We start from the raw sequence: 24,609 nt of genomic DNA, 5'->3' as shown, positions 1-24,609 counted from the left end.
GGGATTGGATGAGTTTCAGACGTGTTTCGAAAATGTTTGGACTGAAAACAGGTTGCTGGGGTAGTGGTGTCTTTGATGTCGCAATTGCGAGCACCAGCCTTGCAATTGCGAAGTGAGCAGGTAAGTGTCATGTATCGCAATTGTCACGACCCAAAATCCACCTAGTCGTGATGACACCTAACCTAACCCGTCAGATAAGCCAATTAACAACTATCCAATTTAAATGAGATTTATTAAGAGAAAATATGATAATAAACTGCTTTTATACAAGAATTCCCAAGGACTGATAGTACAAATCATGAGCTTCTAAGATTTAGAATTTACAAAGGTGGTATGAAATAAAGTACATCATCTGTTTGAAATTTACATGAATAGATTTAAATTCTAAATCTACTAAGATCAAGAGGCAGCTATGACCGGAACGCAGGTACAACTTCAAATTCAGCTCCCGCCGTGCACAACAACATCAACATCCAACATCTGCACGCAAGGTGCAGAAGTGTAGTATGAGTACAACCGACCCCATATACTCAATAAGTAACAAACCTAACCTTAGGTTGAAAGTAGTGACGAGCTGGAACAAAGGTCGGAGTCCAACATCAATAGCCAACAACAATTCATAACACATAATAAAAGTTAAAAAAATAAAATAACTCAGAGATATAGTGCTCAGCTCGTTCACAGTTCCGGAAAATAGGCATGCTTTTCAAGTATGTCAGCGAAACCCCAAATCTTTTACCGAAATCACCAAACTATGAGTAGGTTTGTAAAACTGTAATTTTTTCCAAAACTTTCAACAGGTAAATATTTCATTTTCAAATGGCATGAGGAAAGTACATCTCTATGCCTACATGTCAATGTGTATGTGAAGTCATGAATGACACAATGTCGTACAACATGAGAAAAATGTATCTCTATGCCTGTATGTCAAGTGTGCATGTCGAATGTAATGCAGCTCAGTGATAAAACCATATGCATACTCTCAGAGTATCAATTCACTCAGCCCTCCCAGTCACTCAGTTCTCACAGTCACTCAGTCCTCACAGTCACTCAGTCCTCCCAATCACTCGACAGTCGCACTCAGTAGGTACATGCGCTCACTGGGGGTGTGTACAGACTCTAGAGGGGCTCCTTTAGCCCAAGCGCTATAACAAGCCAATCATGGCATAAATCAATAAAATATGTTGTGGCGTGTAGCCCGATCCCATCATAAATCAATAATACCTGATGCGGCGTGCAACATGATCACATCAATATCCTCACCATCAGGCCCTTGGCCTCACTCAGTCATCAACCTCTCCAGTCTCTCGGGCTCACAATATCATGAAGAATCATCCCAAAATGATGATGTGATGTATCAATAAATGGTAACAGAGACTCAGATATGATAGGCAAATGATTGCGTATGACTGAGTATGTAATTGCAATGTAAGCAAATAACTCAACAACAGAAATGATCTCAGTGGGTCCCAACAGGATAAACATATATCCTAGACATAGTTTCTAACATTGATCACAACTCAATTACTCTAGCACGTAGAGATTTCATAGATACAAATAAGATTAGGTAACTACACAGTACCACAAAAATAACCAAGTCACAATTCATACGGTGCGTGCCCACATGCCCTTCACCTAGCATGTGCTCCGCCTCAACACCAAACACATATAACGTATATTCAGGGGTTCATACCCTCAGCACCAAGTTTAGAAGTGTTACTTACCTTGAACAAGCCAAATCAAATATCGAGCAAGCCAACCGATGCTCCAAAAATGCCATCCTGCGCGTACCAACCTGCGAATGGCTCGAAACTAGCCAAAAGCAACTCAAATACATCAAATAAAGCCAAAGAAAACGAACTCAGTTGAAAAAGGTCGAATCTTTAATCAAAGCCCAAAATCAACCCAAAAGTCCGATACGGGCCCGTACCTCGGAACTCGAAGAAACTTATAAAATCAGACAACCCATTCAATTACGAGTCCAACCATACTAGTTTCACTCAAATCCGACTCCGAATCGATGTTCAAAACTCAAAAACTCACTCTATGAAACTTTAGGCTAAAACTCCCAATTTCTCTTTATAATTCATAATTCAATTACCAAAAATGAAGATAGAATCATGAAATAAAATCATGAGTGAGTCAAAAATGCTTACCCCCAAGTCACATGGTGAAAATTGGTTCAAGAATCGCCTCAATCAGAGCACCCAATCTCAAAATATGATAAAAGAACTAAAACCTCGAAATATATAGAATCTGCCCAGCAATTTCGCATTTGCGAACCAATTTTCGCTTCGGCGGACTCGCACATGCGGCCCAGATTTCGCTTCTGCGAACATGCCCAAACTCAGTTGCCATAGCTTCTGTGATCTTTTTCCCGCTTCTGTGGTTGCACTTCGGCGCAAACATGCCTGCATCTGCGATCCCTTGCCAACAGTCCAATTTCGCTCCTGCGATGAAGTGTCTGCATCTGCACCTTCGCAGATGCGACGCAAGCTACACATATGCGGACTCCTGCCCAGCAGTGCTCTTCACCACTGCACTCATGGGCTCACTTCTGCGACCATTGCACCTGTGCAATACCAGCCGCAGGTGCGGAACACCAGAACCAGCAGCCCAGCCAAAATTCAACTTAGTCCAAAACTTATCTGAACCTCGTCCGAAACTTACCCGAGCCTCTTGGGACCCCGTCCGAATATACCAACATGTTTCATGACATTACACGGACCAACTCGAGGCCTCCAATCACACATAACAACATTGAAACAATGAATCGCACCTCAATTAAAACTTAATGAACTTTAAATCTTTCAACTTCCAACACTCGCGCCGAAACATATCAAATCAAATCGGAATGAACTCAAATTCTGCACACAAGTCCCAAATAACATAACGAAGCTATTCCAATTCCCAGAACCACAATCCGAATTCGATATCCACAAAGTCAACTCCCGATCAAACATATGAACTTTCCAAACCTTCAAATTTCCAACTTTCGCCAATTAGCGCTGAATCCTTATAGAAATATCCAAATGCAAATTCGGACATACGCCCAAGTCTAAAATACCATCCGGACCTAACGGAGCCCTCAAAACTTAGTTCCAAGGTCAAATTCACAAAAGTCAAACTTGGTCAACTCTTCCAACTTAAAGCTTAAATCATGAAATTCATTCTTCCAAATCGATTCTGAATAACCTGAAAACAAAAACCGACGATTTACATAAGTCATAATACATCATACGGAGCTACTCATGCCCTCAAACTACCGATAAAATACAAATGCTCAAAACGACCGATCGGGTCGTTACAGCATTTGCGATGCCTCACTCGCAATTGCCAACATAGGCAGATTTGGGTAGAATTGTAATTTCGATATGATTTGTCGCATTTGCAATGGGAACATGGTTCGTAATTGCGAATCCATTATCGCATTTGCGAAATTTTGCTTAGGATGTTAGTAGCCATATTTGAGAGGTTTTATTCGCAATTGCGAATCCAGTGTCGCAATTGCGACATTTGCAACTGAACATAAGGACTGGAAAGTCAATATTAAGTCTCATTTTTCATATTTTAGAGCCTTAGAATCAGTAGGAGGTGATTTGGAGAGGAGATTTTCATCTACAAATATTAGGTAAGTGATTTTAATCAATTTCCAACTTATATTTCATGATTATATCTTAGATTTAACATCATATTTATGAGAATCAAAGAGAAAAATTGGGGATTTTGTCAAAGTTTTGAAGAGGAGACTTGAGAGGTTCAAGAAGTATGATCCTCCTACTTTTAGCGGCACAACTACCGAGGATGCGCAGGGTTTTCTAGAGAAGTGCCGCCGTATTCTCCACACGATGGGTATTGTGAAGGTGAGCGAAGTTGCTTTTACTACATTTCAGTTGTCAGGAGTAGCATATCAGTGGTGGCAAGCTAACGAGTAAAGTAGACCAACCGATGCAGTCCCACTCACTTAGGCTCAGTTTTCAGAGATGTTTTTGAGAGAGTTTGTTCCCCAGACCCTTCATGATGCATGGCTCACGAAGTTTGAGCAGCCGCGTTAGGGGACTATGTCAGTGTCAGAGTATGCAATTAGATTCAGTGAGTTGTCCCGACATGCATCTGCCTTGATTTCTACAGTTAGAGAGCGAGTCCGCAGGTTCATCCGTTTCTTTGTGTTGTCGTTGAGACTCTTTTAGACCTTATTGTTGAGCTGTGGGATATGAGTTTTTTGTGGCATTGGTATTGTAGTTTGAGAAATATTATGGCATTAGTATTGCTGTTTGAGAAATATTGTAGCATTGGTATTGTTGTTGTGGAAATGTTGTGGCATATGGACATGTGTGGTGTGAGTTGATTATTGTGTTGTGATGAGATGCTCATGTGATGGTATAAGGGTAGTGATATTGAGGCGCATGCGGTAAGACAAAGGGGATTTATGCGCGTGTTACTAGTAATGGTAATTACTTCATTTGAAGCACACGTGGCGAGATAAAGGGGCTAAAGCGCATGAAGCTATTTCGAAAAAATAATATTTTTAAAATAAATGCAAGGCTCACACTGCGATATAAGAAAGATTTGTGATAATGAGATATAGTACCTCGGGGTGACTCTTGTTGTTATTTTTGTATTGGAACGATTGTGACTTCTTATGTGAGCCATGCATTTTATGTGATTTGTTGTATTGCTTTAATGTGATAATATGTCCTCCGTTGTTACTTGGTGAATTGGCTGTCAAGATGAATTTACTTGCGTGGAGTCATTATCTCATATTCTATTGAGTTGTTGGTAACATAACGATTTTAAATAAAGAAATTATTATCATGCTTTACTTTATTTGACTCTTAAGATAAACTCATTATCTCACTTGGTGCTTTACTCTGTTTAAATTGTTATCATACTTTTCTTTAATTGATTCTCAAATTAAATTCACTATCTTATTTGATGCTTTAATTTATTTAAAATTGTTATCACGCTTTACTTTAACTGATTCTTAAATTGAACTCGTTGTCTTATTTTATGCTTTACTTTATTTAACTTGTTATTTTACCTTACCTTATTTGATTCTTAAACCAAACTTATCATCACATTTGATGCTTTACTTTGTATAAATTGCATTTTATTTACTTTATTTAATTCCTAAAATAAACTCATTAACTCATTTGACGCTTACTTTATTTAAATTGTCATTATGACTTACTTTATTTAAATGAATCCTTCGAATATTTTATTGGCAATTGACACAGATACGATATACGTGGTGGCACGTGGAATTTGCTGTGCGGGTGAGACTTATGTTGCGGCACATGATATTTTCCATGCGAAGGTAATTGATAATGTGGGTACGAGATGCTATGTGTGTAAGATTTGTGATTGTGGCTTATGATTTGTGATTATAAGGTGTGGTGCCACTGGGTAATTCTTGTTGTAAATCATGCGTTGGAACGACTTGATTACTTGAATTGTAATTTGTTCCCTTAATTCATTTCATTCATACTTTAACTGTGTTTTGATTATTTTGCTGCTTTATTATCTGCTTACTTCTTGTTGCCATTTGTTGTTTCTATTATTCCATTGTTAGTTTTATATTAATAATCTTTCCGTTGTTAGATTTATATTGATGTTCTTTCCATTGTTAGCTTTATGTTAATATCTTACACAGGTTTTGTGTCTAGTGAATGTCTTGACTAACCTCATCACTACTCCACCGAGGTTAGTCTTGATACTTATTGGGTACCATTGTGTTGTACTCATACTATGCTTCTGCATATTTTTGTGCAGATCCAGTTACTTTGGACCGTGTTGGTTTTGAGAGTTGTGCCTGTGCGGTTGGAGACTTCAAGGTTGTGACGATCCAATAGGTCGTTTTGAGTGCTAGCCTTTATTTCTGAGTTTTAAGACCTCTATTAGCTTTATTTTATGTTTTTTGATTTGCGTGTGTGGTCTGTGTCTTTTTCCAAAAAGTTTTTACATAAAACTTTGAAGGAAAAGTAAATTTTGGCTTAAAATGGAAATTGAGTTGACCACGATCAACATTCTTGGTAAATAACCTCGGATCGGTGTTTTGACAAATTCTGGTACGTTCGTATAATATTTTTGGACTTGTACACACTTTTGGTTGGGGTCCGGGGAGACCTGAGCGTATTTCGGCGCGATATGTGAAAAATTGTGAAAATGAACTTTCAAGTTGAAAATCATGAGTTTTGATGATAGATTGTTGTTATTTGATGTTAGTTTGATGATTTGAGGTAGAGAAAAAGTTTATATGTTGTTATTACACATGTGTGCATGTTTGGTTTGGAGCCCGAGGGGCTCAGTGAGTTTCACAGGTGCTATGGATGAGTTGAGGTGGTTTGAAGACTGCTTGTGTCTAGCAGTTGCCAGTGCCTGATTGTAGGTCTCACAATTGAGAGAACCTGTTCGCAATTGCGAGTCCCACTTTAGCGAAGTTGGAGTCGCAAATGCGATTATGGGCCAGGGTTGGTACTCTTCGCAAATGTGATCCTGAGTCTCCACTTTTGCGACAAATCTATCACTTTTGCGGCTCAGCCCTTGGGCTATAAGTCTTCGCAAATGCGAAGGAGGTTCCGCATTTGCGATTGGGTAGTGGTTCGCAAATGCGAACATTTTGTTGCATTTGCTACATCTGAGGTGCTGGGTAAAAAAGGGAAAAATGGGACTTCGGTTATTTTACACCATTTCTCAACCCTAAACACTCTAGAGGTGATTTTTCAAGAATTTCTTCTTCCCAAATTCATTGGTAAGCAACTCTAATCCATTTTATTTCAATTTCCCATTACTTTTCATGAGTTTTTAACATAAATTCAAAGATTTTCATGGTAGAAATTAGGGATTTGGGTAGAATTTGGGAATTTTACAAACTTAAGATTTAGACCTCAAATTGAGGTCGGATTTCAAAACAAATCATATAAACGGCTGAGGGTGAATGGGTAATCGAATTTTGGTCCGGATCTCGAATTTTGACCAAGCGAGCCCGGGGTTGACTTTTTCAAATTTATCAAAGATTGAACCTTTTTTTATTCATGGGTAGTTTCTAAAGCATATTTTGAATTGTTTGATCGATAATTGGCTAGATTCAGTTGGTTTGGAGGTTTTTTTTGAAAGGCAAGGCAGTGGTTGGTTGATTGATTTGGTTGCGGAATGAGGTAAGTGTTGTGTGTTGTGTCTAACCTTTACTTGAGGGAATTAGGACTTGATGGACTATTTGTTATGTGGATTATGTGGGAAAACGGCATATATGCGAGGTGACGAGTGTATATGCGCCATCATGGGAGTAAAGCATTGCAGGATTGGGCTATTTACTTCCATGTCTTCATGTATTCCATGTTATCTCTTGTTAAATGCTTTAATTTTTACGTTCTTACTTGATATTTATGCTTTACTTTTTAATTGTTACTTGTTTTAATTTGTTCATTTCTCACTCAATATATGCTTTCCTGCTACATGTTCCTACTTGCCTATATGTATATTCTCATTCTCATATGTTTTTACTTGCTTTTATTGTCCTTATATTACTTGATGCACTATATTATGCTATTTTTATTACGTGAGACATTAGCTATTTCGGTATTAATATTTGCCAAGGTTTGGAGATTATGAAGTATTGGCTATTCTCCGTTTGCACTGGTAGTTCCATATTGTTCCGCATGTTTCATTTCTCTTTTGTTTTGATATTTTATAAATAGTGGTGCTGAGTTATTTATGTTGATAAATTTATATTGGGGGATCACGTTGTGTACCGCAACGGTACTGAAATGAATCGATATTGGGGATCAGGTTGCACGTCGCAACATGAAATTATATGATATGATATTGGAAATGAGTCGTATGCAGTAAAAGATATTGTGTTAAAACTTGGGATCGGGTTGCATGCCGCAACAGATTTGATATGTTGTAGTTGTTTGTGGCTGTAGAGTTTATACTCGGTATTGTGATATGAGATTTGAGATTATGTTATTCTGGGGCCCTCTGGTAGTTGACCTTCGGGTCCGTTTATTTGAGTTTACTGCTTTATCTATATTTCTGTATTCTATTATTATTATTATTATTATTCGTACATGTTTATTGTGAATGTCATGTGATAGCCTCGTCACTACTTCGTCGAGGTTAGGCTCGACACTTATAGAGTACATGGGATCGGTTGTACTTATACTACACTTCGGCACTTTTTGTGCAGATATCGATGTTGATCCGAGTGGCGTGTAGAGAAGTTCATGCCCGGATCAACTTGCAGCATGATACTTGAGGTAGAGCTATTGGCGTTCACAGCCCCTGAAGTCCCCTCCTGTTATGTCCTTACTATTTATCTTATTTCAAACAGTTGTATTCATTCAGACTTTATTTGCAGTATTCTAGTATGCTCATATACTGGTGACACCAGATTTCTGGGAATAGACTAGACCATGTTATGATATGAATTTATCTTATGTAATTCAGTTTTGTTGTTCATTAATTATTACTGTTATGCTATTTTAAATTCTAAAAATGGACAATCAGTTACCTAACGTTGGCTTGCCTAGAAAGTAGGTGTTAGGCGCCATCACGACCCCGATGTTGGAATTTTGGGTCGTGACAAGTTGGTATCACAGTACTAGGTTGTCTAGGACTCACGAGTCATGAGCAAGCTTAGTAGTGTCTGGAGGATCGGTAGGGAGACGTATGTACTTATATTCTAGAGGCTATAGAGCTTTAAGAAAAATTCATTTATTTAATTCCCTATCGTACGACTTTATTCTATTACTGAAGTTTGAACATTCCATTCTTGTTCTCTCGCAGATGGTGAGAACTCTCACAATATCCACAGTCGGGCAGGAGCCAGAGTCCCCTGTTGTAGCCACTACTAGGGTAGGGGCCGGGGCCAGGACCATGATAGGAGCCGGGGCCAGGGCTGAGGTAGGGGCCGAGGCAGAGGCAGAGCTTAGCCTACGTGCAGCAACACCCATTGTGGAGCTTCAGATTGAGCATGAGGAGGAGATCCCTATTCAGACCGCACCAGTCAAACCCGCTCAGGCCCCGGAAGGTTCATTACTACTCCTGTACTTCAGGATGCCCTAGTCCGCTTAGTGGGCCTTATGGAGAGTGTGGCCCAAGCCAGAGTATTTCCTATGGCACCAGCTGTCTCTCAGGCTAGGGGAGCTCATACTCCCACCAATTAAACTCTGAAGCAGATGGCTCCCCTATATCAAACTCCGGCTGTTCTAGCAGTTGGAGTGGTTCAACCCGTTATTCCTACACAACCCGGGGAGAGGCCCATGATGTCTTCTGAGGGATTGAAGAAGCTGGATAAGTTTGCCAAGCTTTTTCCTATTCATTTTGGTGGTACACCTTCTGAGGAACCACATGATTATTTGGACTGTTTCCACGAGGTGTTGTGCAACATGGGTATTTTGGAGTCCAATAGAGTCGACTTTGCAGTGTTCTAGATGACCGGCTCTCTAAGGAGATGGTGACAAGATTATGTTCGAGCCAGACCATCAAGTTATCCTCCACTTATTTAGGATCATTTCTCACAGCTATTTTTGGAGAAGTTCATTCCTATTACTCTGAGAGAGGGGTACCACAACCAGTTTGAGCGTTTACAATAGGGTGGTATGACTGTTACCCAGTACGAGGCCAGATTTGTGGACCTATCTCGCCTTGCAACTATTTTGATTCCTACTGATAAGGAGAGCTGAAGAGATTATAGAAGGCCTTACTTTTGCTATCATGCTACATATGGCCAAGGAGGCTAGGGATGATATTTCTTTCCAATGAACTGTAGAGATTGCCAGACGGATCGAGAGAATTCGTGGTCACGGTAGAGAGGCGGTATCTGAGAAGAGGCCTCGTCATTTTGGTGGTTTCAGTGGTGCCTCATCTGGAGGTAGAGGTTCATTTGCCAGAGGCTATCCTCAAAGACGGATTCGGTTAGTGCTTCAGGTAGCACACGGTGCTTCGAGCAGTCATGGTCTCTTATGGGTCTCGTCCTGAGCAGCCAGTATATAGTACACCTTCAGATCCTATCAGTAAACCACCACTACAGAGTTACTACAGTGGTCGTTCGGGTCATCAGGGATCATCTCAGACTCAGCAGTTAGGCCAGCTGTTGGGTTGCTTTGAGTGTGGCGACGCAAATCACATCAGGAGGTACTGTCCTAGATTGATGAGCAGCAGACCACATCAGGGTACCCGTGCCATGATTCCGGCACCGATTGCTCCACCGCCCGCACAGCTAGCTAGGGCGGGGATCTGACAACTAGAGGTGGTGATTAGGGCATTAGAGATGGAGGCCAGCCAATTAGGGGCCGTCTGATAGGCGGAGGTCAGAGTGGTAGGGCTCAGCCCCATTTTTATGCATTCCCAGCTAGACCCGAGGCAGAGTCGTCGGATGCGGTCATCACAGGTATTATTCCAATTTTCCATAGAGATGCATTAGTTCTATTTGATCCGGGTTTCACTTATTCATATGTGTCATCATATTTTATTTCATATCTGGATATGTCTCATGATTCTTTGAATACTCATATTTATGTGTCTATGCCTGTCAGAGATTCTATTATGGTAGACCGGGTATATCGTGTTTGTTTGGTTACTATCGGGAGCTGTGAGACTAGGGTAGACCTTCTACTTCTTGATATGGTGAATTTTGTAGGCATGTATTGACTATCACCTTATCACGCTATTTTGGACTGTCATGCCAAGACTGTGACATTAGCCACACCGGGGTTGCCTCAATTAGAGTGGAGAAGGACTCCTGGCCATTCTACTAGTAGGGTCATTTCTTATGTGAAGGCTCGGCGTTTGGTCGAGAAGGGATGTCTAGCTTATTTGGCCTTATCTGTGATCCTAGTATGGAGGTTACTTCCATGTATTCAGTACTAGTTGTATGTGGGTTTCCAGAGGTGTTTCCTACAGATTTGTCGGGGATGCCACTCGATAGAGATATCAACTTCTGCATTGACTTGGTTTCAGGCACTCAGCCCTTTTCAACCGCACCATATCGTATGACCTCAATTGAGTTGAAGGAATTGAAGGAGCAGTTGCAGGATTTGCTTGATAAGGGATTCATTAGACCGAGTGTCTCGCCTTGGGGTGCACCAGTATTGTTTGTAAAGAAGAAGAAGAAGGATGGAACGATGAGCATGTGTATAGACTATCGGCAGTTAAACAAAGTCACTATCAAGAACAAATATCCCTTGCCGAGGATTGATGACTTATTTGATCAGCTTCAGGGTGCCAAGATGTTTTCCAAGATTAACTTGAGATCTGGCTACCATAAGTTGAAGATTAGGGAATCAAATGTCCCTTAGACAGCTTTTTGGACTTGGTATGGTCACTATGAGTTTTTAGTGATGTCATTTGGCTTGACTAATGCCACAACAACATTTATGGATTTGATGAACTGGGTATCAAGCTCTATTTGGATTCTTTTGTGATCGTCTTCATTGATGATATTTTGGTTTACTCCCACAGTCGAAAGGAGCACGAGCAGCATCTGCGGATTGTACTTCAAACTCTGAGAGATCGTCAGTTATATGCCAAGTTTACAAAGTGTGAGTTCTAGTTGGACTCGATTGCCTTTTTGGGCCATGTTGTATCTTCCGAGGGAATTAAGGTGGATTCTAAGAAGATTGAGGAAGTTCAGAACTGACCTAGACCTACTTCAGCTATAGAGATTCGGAGCTTCTTTGGTTTGGTGGGTTATTATCGCCGATTCGTGGAGGGGTTTTCATCTATCTCAGACCCATTGACCAAGTTGACCGAGAAGGGTGCTCTTTTCAGGTGGTCCGACAAGTGTGGTTGAGCTTTAAGAAGCTCAAGACTGCATTGAATACAGCCCCAATGTTGGTGTTGCCTACAAGTTTGGGATCTTACGTTGTGTATTGTGATACATCACGTATTGGGCTTGGTGTGGTATTGATGCAGGATGGTAGGGTGAATGCCTATGCATCTCGGCAGTTGAAGGTTCATGAAAAGAATTACCATGTGCATGACTTAGAGTTGGCAGCCATTATTCACGCGCTTAAGATTTAGAGGCACTATCCATACGGCGTACCATGTGAGGTCTATACAAACCATCGGTGTCTCCAGAATCTGTTCAAGCAGAAAGACCTTAATTTGCGGTAGCGGATAAGTATGAGCATCTCCGCACTAATTTGCAAGACTCTACTGAGTCTGCTCATGACTCGTGAAACCTATGTGAACCTAGTGCTCTGATACCAAGCTGCCACGACCCAGTTCCCATCATAGGCCGTGATGGCACCCAACGCTGCCTTTAGACAAGCTAACGGTAAACCACCAACACAATCATCCATTCATAACACTTTTAAAATCAAGAATTCATTAATAAAATAGAATTAAGTTTAGAAACCATGATAAAAACTACTTTCATTCTTACTAAGTCTCGAAGTATAAACAAAACATAAAGCGTAATGATATAAATATTAGGTACAACCATAAACATCTACTAAAAATCTCCAAAACTCAGTATCACAAATGCATGAGCATCTAGTAGAATATAGAAAACCACTATAACTACTATCTGGAATAAAAAAAGACAGAATAAAATAAACATAGGAGAAAGGAGACTCAGGGTAATCCGGGTCGAAGCATGGAAAACAGCTCACCACTAAATCTCCAGCTAATGTGGCTACGCGCCCGAGTGACCACCTGATGTACCTGTATTGGTACCTACACAAGTAGTACATAAGTGTAGTACGAGTACGTAAATCAACGCGTAACCAGTAAGTATCTAGTCTAACCTTGAAGTAGTAGTGACGAGGGGTCGACATTGACACTTACTAATGGTCCAATAACAATATACATAAAGTAGACAGGTAAGAAACACAACAAGTAGCAATGAAACAGATAAATATAAATAATATGATTATCAAGTAAGAATAATTACGGAATCATCAAATACCATAAACTGCCTCAAAGCAAACAAGGACAACCAATATCAAATACAATGTCAAATGTTAAGTCAGAAAAACTCATATATACGTTGACTCCCTAGCGAATATTACGCACGATTCTGCCGAGGCGAACGATCTGATCCCTTAAGAATACTACTACACAATACCGTCAAGGTCGTACGTCTCGATCCACATATGCATCTCATAATACTGTCGAGGAGAACGACCAGATCCCATAATGATATTTCATAACACTGCCGAGACGAACGGCCTGATCCCATAGGAATAGATAAACTTATCCACTCGAAAAGATACATGCAAATTGAGAAGATACGGAACTACCAATCACATAAACACAACGAGGATAGGAATTCAAAAGAAAACATAATTGTTACCGACCATCAAATATCCCATAAAATTCAAAGTAAATAGCCTAGGTCAGCACATAAATTCTAGTCTCAATCTCAATTATGAATTCAAATGATCAAACAAGCAAGTTTAATTCAAGCAATACAATTAAGGCATAATGTAGATTTAAATCTACTCGGACATACACATAAATCTAGCTAACGCACGGACACTCGTCACCTGGTACGTATATAGCACCCATAACATGTGGCATACAACAAAATAAGATACCTACAGGGATAATTCCCTCGTACAGGATTAAACAAGAGACTTACCTTGCTTTCAAGCCCATTACTCGGCTCGCACACCTCACTAACACCTCAAATAGACGCCGAGCAATTACAAACTAGTCAAAAGGACGTACAAACCAATCAATATATGCTCAAAAACTAATAATTCAAGTTTAGAGGCCCGCCTAGGACCGGCCCACTTAGGACTGGGCCGGCGAAGCCCATTTAGGACCGGGCCCGGCCCACATGCCACCCTTATACTATACTATACTATACTCTCTCTCTCTCTCTCTCTCATATATATATATATATATATATATATATATATATATATATATATATATATATCTTAAGATGTATATATAGTATATAAATCGAATATAGCTTATATATCTTAAGATGTATATATAGAATTGCCTTAGATATTTTTATTACCATTTTTTTCTCTAACTTCTATAAAAAAAATATTAAAGATAGAAAGCATCTGTTGGGCCCACTTAGGCCCGCTTGGGCCCACTTAGGCCCGGGACCGGCTCACTTAACCCGGGACCGTTAGTTCGTGGCCCCGGTCCGGGACCGGTTCAAACAAGAAACCCGAGAAGCCCGGGATAGCTTAGGACTGGCCCGCCTAGGACCGGCCCACTTAGTACTGGGCCGGCGAAGCCCACTTAGGACCGGGCCCGGCCCACATGCCACCCTTATACTATACTATACTACACTATACTCTCTCTCTCTCTCTCTCTCTCTCTCTCTATATATATATATATATATCTCTTAAGATGTATATATAGTGTATAAATCGAATATAACTTATATATCTTAAGATGTATATATAGAATTGCCTTAGATATTTTTATTACCATTTTTTCTCTAACTTCTATAAAAAAAATATTAAAGATAGAAAGCATCTGTTGGGCCTACTTAACCCGGGACCGTTAGTTCGTGGTCCCGGTCCCGGACCGGTTCCAACAAGAAACTCGTGAAGCCTGGGACCGCTTAGGACCGGCCCACTTAGGACCGGGCCCACGAAGCCCACTTAGGACTGGGCCCACGAAGCCCACTTAGGACCTGGCCCGGCCCACATGCCACCCTTAGCTCGGACTCTGTTTTGTTTCTCTCATCTACCTCTACAGGTTTTGGCACTCTTTCTTCTTCGAGCCCAGGCTGCTCCTTTTTCTTCTTAGGCACTTCTACCAACTCTCTCCCATTTCTCAACTTCACTGCATTGACTTGAAGATTTTTCTCTGTATCACTTGGGAGAGCTCCAGCAGGTCTAGTATTCTGATTATTAGCCATTTGGCCAAACTGCTTCTCTAGATTTCTGAACTCTGTGCACAATTGTTGATTGTCTATCAAGAGCTTTTTCTTCATGTCAGTCAAACTCTCTTCTACTTGCTGTGGGGGTTTAGGTGGCTGATTGTAGTTAGCTTGAGTCCTGATATTCTGATTTCCACCCCAAGAGAAGTTAGGATGATTCCTCCAGTTTGGATTTTATGTATTACCATATTTAGCATTTTGATTCATCGTCCCTCTAGCTTGTTACCCTACATAGTAGATAGATTCAGGATTCACGGGGCATATGTCACTTATGTGACCTTCACCACATAACTCGCAGTAAGTAGACATCTGTTGCACATGCTGCATCTGTTGTGCTTGGTGCATTGTCATTTTATTCATCTGATTTGCTAATCTCGCTATATCTTCCCTCATGGCTGAGAAATCATCAATCTCGATCACACCTGCTGCCTTTTGTTTAAGTGCTCTTTGTGGTTACCCATCTCCTGGCCAATTATTATCATTAGTAGTGAAATTGTTTAGCAGGATCTAGATCTCACTATACTGTCTTGCCATGCAACTACCCCCACATGCTGAGTCAAGATTCATCTTTGATGCCTCGTCCAACCCATCAACGAAAGTGTGACCCAATACCCCATCAGTCTGACAATGGTGTGGGCAGTCTCTGAGTAGATTCTAGTATCTTTTCCAAGCTTGTCAAAGAGTCTTTCCATCTCGTTGTTGAAACCCAAGAATCTGGCTCCTCAGCGAATTTGTCTTCTTAGTGGGAAAAAACTTGATTAAGAATTTTCTTGCTAGATCATCCCAATTGTGGATTGAGTTCACGGGCTCCTTTTGCAACCATTCCTTAGCTTCCCCCAGTAGTGAAAAGGGAAGCAGTGTCGGCGTGACATAGTCCTTGGAAATGTTCAGATAATTGTAAGTGTCTGTAATTTCCAGGAAGTTCTAAATGTGCCTCTGCGAGTTTTCATGAGATAGACCCACATATTGCCCTGTGGATTGAATCAGCTGTACCATGTACTATTTAAGTTCAAAGTGACCCATGATATCAGACTTCACAATCGCTTGAGTCATATTAGCCAGATTGGGCCTTGCAGCTTCTATCACCGGACGCTCTTCATTACCTGCCATCTCTATTGGTTGTGGTTGAACTACGATGTCCAACTCTATTTCAATTATAGTTCTAGCTTCGACTTCCTCCTTACAATATGAAGTGTTCGTTCGATTTCAAGATCAAGAGGAAGGAGATTGTTTGCGCTTCTACTCCTCTGCATTCAAGAGAAGAGTTTGCGTTATCACAAATAAAGCAAACTAAAAATTAAAACTTGAACAAATAACGAATAAAAGCTTAAACTAAATAAACAATCAATAACTAAGTCCCCGGCAACAGCGCCAAAAACTTGTTGCGACCAAACACATACGCAAGTATACGTGGCCGTTAAGTAATAAAGTGACTCGAAAGTCAGATGTCGAACCTACAGAGACTTAGATCAATCGTTAATTAAGAAAACTAAAATCAATTAATTGTCCAAGGTAATCAAGAGTGATGTATTTCTATTAATCTACTATTGCGGAAATTTAACAAGTAACAACTAATTTATCTAGAATTCAAATATGTATGCAGAGGTTTTAATTCAGAGGAGAGGAAAATTTCAGGGTTGTGGTTGGTTTATCAATCCTATTAAGTTTAATAATCACACTCGTTAATCCAGATTATCTATGATTTCTAATTGATTGGATCGTTTATATGAATAGCATGTTCCCACAATACTATTCATCTATCCACAATATATCAATCCTATATTCCTATGTTATTGAGTCTACCATGAACGAATATAATACGATATTCAATTAAGCAAGACTGTTAGATATATTCCTATCCTAACCGCGAAATCGTTCCCCGAGCCACGGGTTCAGAAACAAGCTCTCTTTAATTCTACTCTAATCTAAATATGGCTTTCCCAAGCATAGCATAGATAGTAGGGTGAAATGGTAGCTACAACAAGTCACAAGTTAAAACTAGAATTAAAGAAACAACCACAAGATGATAATCCGAATTAACGAAGATGTAATTAATAAACGTTAATAATCAGGTTAACCACAACCCTAAAAACTAGAGTGCTTATCCACTGATGTTCGTGGTAACAATTTTTCAAGTATTTTGCATAAACAAATTACAAAGAAAAGATGAAGGAATGAAGAACTCGATGATTTTATCCTCCAAAAGTTGTTCCACGTGATGTTCTTGAATCCAAATAATCCCCAAAAAACTCAAAATAGGTTTAGAACCCATTTTATACATGTTGGGAACGTTTAGGGTTGAAATCCCCAAGTCCTAGTCGAATTAGGACAAAATCCGCCCTTTGGCCAACCAGGACAACCAACTTTTTGGTCTTCTATCTTTTGTGTTTTGGTTGGTGCCTAGCGCCAACCTGGACAGTGAATATTTTAGCATGCTCTCAACGGCGTTTTGGTTGGTTTCTAGTGCCAACCTGGGCACCAAACTTATACTTCCTCCAAATTCTTCCCCTTTTTGACGCCAATTTGCATGCAAACTCCCCAAATCACTTTCAATTGATTCCTACACATATAAATAACATTATTAAGCTCGAGTCACAAATATTCATACCAAAGTTAACAAGATCGAGGTATAATGCAAGGCAAATTACATGCAAAAATATGAATTTTTAGCCAAACATCATATAGCACCGGCCGGAGCTTACCGAGAACATGACCCTTGATAGGAGGGTGTGGAGGTCGAGAATTAGGGTAGATGGTTTGTATGTAGCCACACATTTCTTGTTTTATTTCTTAGATCGGTAGTAGTAGTGATAGCATGGTATCTCTTTATTATTGGATTGCTGGTTCTATCTATTGTTTGATTGCATTCTTTTGCTTTGGTATTCTTAATACATTGTTGTTATTACCACTTGTTGCCACTAATCTTTTTCATTTTATCTTTTTTCGAGGGTCTATCAGAAACAAGCTCTCCGTCCTCTCAGGATAGGGGTAAGGTCTGCATAAACATTACCCTCCCCAGGCCACTTGTAAAAACTTACTGGGTTCGTTGGTGGTGGTGATGGTTGTCTTAATTTGTTGTGTTTCCCATATACTCTTATATATAATGACTTTAATCTATTAGTAGATCACACTTATGTAATGACTTTAACTTGCTTCATAAATCTGAAATCAAGTTCTTGAACCAACTGAATATGTACTATTTTTAATAGTTTTGTTTTTCCATTTTATTATAAGTTCATCCTATTCATCAGCAGTTCATCAACAAAAAAAATTAAAATATTTAAAGAAATGCCTCTTGTATTTTAGAATGATCGAGCTAGGGGTGATTGTGCTAAGTCATTTGATAATATAGGCTTGGATTGTATTTGGAGAAAGGTAATGATAATTACATTGAAGGACAAAAAAAAAAACTTCCCAAGTTAATGAAAGTCTCAAACGAATTAAAGTCGTTCTTCTGATGTACAAGATATGGTCAGTAATATATCAACAAAGCCTAGAGAAGTGACAGCGGTAACCAATAAGATAGCTAACGGTCGACTAGATACGTCAAGGTTATATAAAGAAATTATGGCAATTGAAGATTATGAGGAATAATTCTTAGGTGAAGGTTTTGATTATTCAGTGCAAAGTGACGCGTTAGGCGTTCATGGAAAAACAAAATGAATCCCCATAACGTATAATTAGAAAGATTCAAATGACAACACTAGAATACATAAATGGGGTTGGAAGAACATATCTAGAATAGGATTCTGGTAGCAATGGTCATAGGAATATGTGCTTGTCTAATATGCTCTGTAATATTTTTGTAATAATGTTTCTCGTGTCAACTTGCTTCTTGAGTATTCCTACATTGAGAATAGTTATTATGGGGTTGCTCATATTTTTGCTCTTTTGATTTGTGTATAAAATAACTATTATTGTTAGACTAAATTTTATATGTAGCGAGAGGTTATAATTGAAATATTATCTAGATTATTTTATTTTTATTTTGCCGAAATAATACTTTCTTTTCATTTCAACAAAATACGCACTTTTTTTAAGTTGCAGAAAAAGTGTTTTCTTTTCGTTGAAATAAAAAATTATACTTTCATTTCATGATATAGAAAGAGTACTCTTTTTTCATTTCAACAACAAAACTAGTATTTCAATTATGAAAAAATTTCAACGTTGTTTTTGTGTGAAGGAGTAAAGCAACACATTGGTTCGTTTTGATTTGTGTAAAATTTTTGAAAGAATAATTGAATTCTTGGAAAAACTTGAGTCACATATTATGATCAAATCATCTTTGTTATAAACACCTACCTAGTTTTGCAAGTAATTTTAGCTGATGATAAAAAATTACAATATTATACATTATCACTGTAGAAACTTAAACTCTAAATATATAAAGAACTTTGATTGATTTATTTATTTATTTGTTGGGTTCAACTCTATCCCAAGTGTCAGAAATATCCAGTTGTTAGCATTCGAAAGAGATCGATCGTTAGACGACTCTCTTTTCTTCCTAACATATTCTAGAACCAGCAGTCAAAAACTACACCATTGTGTGTCGTTACCTTTTGCGTTTCGTGAGAACTAACATGATTTCGTACATCTTCTTTATTAGTCATGCATAGGATCTTGACAAGATTTTAGAAAATACTCTCTGTACAAAAGAGACGTTGGCACATAATGATAGCAAAAAGTAATATTACTTGCACTTGCTGCTTATGCATTGCCCTAACGGGGAAGCCAGTCGGTTCCATTCTGATGCATTCGCTTGAGAATCCAATCCCTATGTCTACTTTTATAACACCTGAAGATGAAATCAATCGAAATTAGTCTATGCTAATGTGTGAAAGGCCCTTCTACATCGAGCCTTAATTTGAATCCCCATGGCAACTTGGATATTAAAGTTCGTTTCTTCACTTATAATGGATGCCAACGGTTATTTTCAAAGCTTGCGATTACTATAAAGTGATGGTGGAAGAACTTAAACTAATAATTGTGGATAAATCTTTTAGGACCTGACCTCAAATTGAAAATATTAGATCCAAATTCGCGGAGAAAATTTCGGTGAAAGGTAATGTTAAGAGTCGTGTGTGTGATTTTCGAACTGCTTTTCTTGATTTTGTCGATGGAGATGATTTTAATAGTGTTTGGTGGAAAAAATTATTTGAGATCAAATAATGTAGCTTGAAACTCTGGAAGAAAATATTGTCGACTCCTATAGTATACCTACAGAAATTAAGGAATAACCAGAACTAAACATGATTATAGATTTCACAAAATTTCACTGCAACAAGCAACATGAAGAAACTAACGAAGGACACACCAACATTATCAATTAATGCATCAGACAGTAAGAGCATGGTTGACAAACTTGCTGATGATCCATCACAGAAATTGTTGAAGCAGATAACTGAAAAGAATAGTATTTCTCCTGTTAGAAGAGAAAGAAGTGAACAAAGAAGAAAACATAAATAGTAAATCCCTCCTTCTAAAGAGAGAAAACAAAACTAGAATAATACTCTTATAATATTTCTCATGATTAGTGTTATTTTCTGAAATATTGGGGGGGGGGGGGGGGGGGGTAAGATCCAAAATAACTATTCACAGATTGAAGTAACTTGTTAAAGTTAACAAGATTCAGTTAGTTTCTAATCGAATATTTTATTAGTATGGATAAGATTGAGCTGTATATAAGTTTTTTTTTTTTATCAATGTCAATCCAATTACAATGTAAAGATATGGTATTGTTTTGCAAATCTATATCAAACTACTGTCATTAAGGAAGATGAGAAGCAACACACCTTGAATATGGTGGATAGAAATGGAAATAACTAATTTTTTTCGCTACTATCTATGTCAAGTGTACCATCTCAGAAAGAAAGGATTATGGAGTAGTTTGGAGAACTTGAAAATTGTCATTGATCGTTCATGGTGTATCGTTGAAGATTTTAATGCGATTGTAACCTAATGAAAAATCATGAGAGAGACCTCACAGGATGCATAAAATCACGCGCTTTATTAATTTCATGATTCATGTGGAGCTATTAATCTGGGCTTGATAGGATCTAAGTTTAATTGGTGTAATAACAGGAGACCAAGTAAAGAATATATAAAAGATTAGACAGGGATATATAAATGATCTAAGAGCTCAGAACTTTACTAAAAATACTATCAAACACTTAACTAGAATTAGGTCTGATCATAGACCTATTCTAGTGAAATGTCAGAAAAATCAGTAGGGTTTTACAAAGTATTTCAAGTTTCTTAACTTCTATGATTTTGTAAAGGAAGTATGAGACATAAATATTTCTAGTAACCCCATGTAGATTCTCCAACAATAACGGAGAAGCTCAAGACAACAATGATCAAGACAAAGAGGATTTCAACAGGACTTAAGAGAGTACATTAGGTTGGTAAAATATACAAGAATCTATCTTGAGATAAAAATCTCAAGTTAAATGGTTTGAAGAGGGTGACTGCAACACCAAATACTTTCCTAGTCTTAGCAGGGAGAAAAGAAAAAGAGTGCAGAAAAAAATTAAACCGGTGATGATAAAAAGTGAAAAGAGGAGTGTGTAGTTGTCCACCACTTAGTATATTATACGTAAAGGGGGTGGGGTAAGGTAAAGGGGTTCTGATACATTTGAAAAAATCAAAACTTTTGCCAAGGTTCCGAAGGAAAGATAGATCTGAACTAACACAATCACTATAATCATCCCTCTTGTATGTATATAAGGTTTTCGATGAAAATAGGGAATTATGATACCCTAGGAGCATGTCAGAAAGATGGATATATATAGAATGAATAATTACAAGGACAAGTGGATTCAAAGGGAGGAAAGGATCGCTAAAACTACAATTAGACATTTCTAAAAACTTTTTAACTTGAAGCAATCTACTATGTGTTGGCCCAAGAAAGAGAATAGTTTTGAAGATTGACAAAGGAACTCAGATATGAACCAGGTCCATCACTAGCAGACATAGACATCAGCAGAGTCAAGGCACGTGAGGTGCACATGCAGGAGATAAGCGTATTCTGGTAGAATGAGATATCTCCTGATCGAAAAGATTACAAAAACGATAAGGAGAAGGGCTCCTTATTCAGTAAGAACAGTATCTAAGATAAGGAAGGATTTAGGAGTTGTGTTTAACTAAAACTCTTCCACCAAGGAAGAGTAGCATTAGGATTCTAGTTAATTCTTTATCTACTAACTCCTATATATTGCAGAATGTTCTTATTGTACAGTGACGCATAAAAGCAGAAGTTAAACGTGAATTCAGAGCATATAGCAAGGCATTTTGCAAGAAGTTCGTGTGTGATTCAAGTATGCGAACCTGAAACTGCATGAACTAGATAGAAGAACCGGTTCCAAGTGTCTGTCTTTTATTCTAGTTCAATTGTAGTAGGTATTTTTATATTGTACCTTTCAGCTTTATCTAGAGGCAATTGTAATAGGTACTCAGAGTATTCAAGTTAGAGTTAACTTGAAGTTGTCGCAGCAGTTAGAGGCTGGTTGCCACAACGGGATTAGAGTTAATCCTAGGTTTACAAAAGTATTTTGTAAATGTAGTTTTTGGCTCAGTGATTTAGTGAAGAGTTTTGGAAAAATCCTACTGGGAAGTAGGTCGTGCTTTTTTCACCTTTTGAGCCAGGTGTTTTTCATGTAAAATACTTATATTCTTTAATTTCTGCATTTATTATTCTGCAACAGTAATATAAGGAACACATAGAAGAACCAGGTCCTTCTATAATTTGTGCACGCAAAAAATTGGATACCATACAAATCATCCCCCCTTCTTGTATGGTATTGAAGTTAAAACATCAATTGGTATCAGAGCAGGTTATCCTTGAAGAGGCTAACACCTTAGGAGAAGATCAAGATGAGTGCACCACCTGGAAACTGGGAAGGGCAATCCACTACTAGGCCACCACTCTTCAACGGCCAGTATTACTCTTGGTGGAAAAACAGGATGAGAGATCACATCATAGGAGAAGACTATGAGCTATGGGACATTGTCACAGATGGTCCACTGGCTACCATGAAAATAAATGCCGAAGGAAAAGAGGTGCCAAAAACACGAGCTGATTGCACTACTGACGACTTGAGAAAATTGGAGAAGAATGCTAAAGCCAAAAAATGGCTTGTTTATGGACTCGGTCCAGATGAGTACAGTAGAATTCAAAGATGTACCACTGCTAATAAAATCTGGGATACTTTACAAGTGGCTCATGAAGGAACACCTCAAGTGAAGAGGTCCAAAGGAACACGACTATATTCCCAATATGAGAATTTCACCATGAAGGAAGGGGAAACCATCCAACAGATGTATACAAGGTTCACCACATTGACAAATGAACTTAAGTCTCTTGGAAGGGTTATTTCTAAAGAAGACAAAGATAAGAAGATTTTGACAAGGGTTCTGCCAGTTACTTGGGAGAGCAAAATCACTGCCATTCAGGAATCAAAGAATATTGCCACTCTTAGGTTGGATGAGCTAATTGAAAATCTTACTGCTTATGAACTTAGAAGGTAAACCATGAAGATGGATGCACCCAAGAAGGAAAGGAGTCTGGCACTCAGAATCACTGAAGGTTCTGATCTAGAAGATGATGAAATGGCTATGATCAAAAAGGAATTCAAGAAGTACCTAATGAGAGAAAAGGGTTCTTCAAGAAGTGGAGGCTACAACAAACCAAGGGTTCTTAAAAAACAGACAAATGAGGGCTGCTACAAGTGTGGGAAGACTGATCACCATATCAAAAACTGCCCTCAATGGGAAATTGAATGGAAGAAGGAAAGAGCTGAATGAAGAAACAGAAAGAAGGAACATGTTCATCCCAAGAAGAACAAAAGGATCAACAAAGGCTATGGTTGCTGCTTGGGGAGAAAGCTCAGATGAGGACTCAGATGATGAAAATGAAGATGAGCAAGCACTTATGGCAATTGGAGAATCCGATGAGGAATCTAAAGTAAGTATAATCCATCTAAAAGACAAGATTAAGTATTTGTCTAAAGAAAGGCTATCTGAGTTACTTCAAGATTTCATTGATGAATCTGAGGATATAAACAATGAAAAGAAACAGTTGTCTAAGGAATGTGTGATTTTAAAAGCAAAGTGTAAGAACCTGGAACTTAAAGTTAGTGAGACTGTAAGTGAAAATACTGCACTAAAGAACCAGGTTCATGCATTTGAATCAAATGTCCTAGAACTTAGATCTGAAAACCTAAAACTAAAATTAGGAACAAGTAAGAAGACAGCTGATTGCACACAACTCACTCTAGAAGAAAATGTAAGTAAACTAAAAGATGAGTTGTATAAGAAGGATGAGCAGGTAAGAATTTTGACAAAGGATCTAGGCAAGGTCAAGCATGAACTAGACAGAACTTATAAATGGAACAGGTCCTCCGATTAGGGCTGGCAAGTGGGCCGGTTCAAACGGTTCCGGGCCCGGTCCCGGGCCGGTCCCAAATTAAACGGGCCAAACGGGCCCGGACCTAAACGGGCTTTTTGTATGGACCGGTCCGGGACCGGGACCGTTTGGTCCCGGGCTAAACGGTCCCGGCCCGCGGGCTAAACGGGCTAAGTGGGCCCAACATATATTTTAAAAAAAAAAATTAAATAGATATTAGAGACAAAAGGATGTTAAAAAAAATATCTTAGGCAATGCTTTGTAAATTTTATTATAGAATTGTGACCTAAATTTTATTTAACATCCTAAATTTTAATATTCAATATTTAATATCGAATATATATAG

General features: G+C 38.7%; 1 protein-coding gene across 1 annotated transcript; it reads left to right on the top strand.

Moving 5' to 3' along the window:
* The first annotated feature begins 22,822 nt into the window (after positions 1 to 22,822).
* On the top strand, positions 22,823 to 23,386 carry LOC138901634 (uncharacterized). The gene has a single exon (XM_070189413.1). It carries the CDS (start codon positions 22,823 to 22,825, stop codon positions 23,384 to 23,386), a length of 564 nt encoding a protein of 187 aa, XP_070045514.1.
* The last annotated feature ends 1,223 nt before the right edge of the window (positions 23,387 to 24,609 follow it).

The sequence above is a fragment of the Nicotiana tomentosiformis genome, chromosome 11, assembly GCF_000390325.3.
Source record: "Nicotiana tomentosiformis chromosome 11, ASM39032v3, whole genome shotgun sequence".
Classification (NCBI taxonomy): domain Eukaryota; kingdom Viridiplantae; phylum Streptophyta; class Magnoliopsida; order Solanales; family Solanaceae; genus Nicotiana; species Nicotiana tomentosiformis.
This window is presented reverse-complemented; position numbering and strand designations above follow the sequence as displayed.

Coding starts and splice junctions, on each gene's coding strand:
- LOC138901634 (XM_070189413.1), top strand. CDS start 22,823: ATGAGAGATCACATCATAGGAGAAGACTATGAGCTATGGGACATTGTC.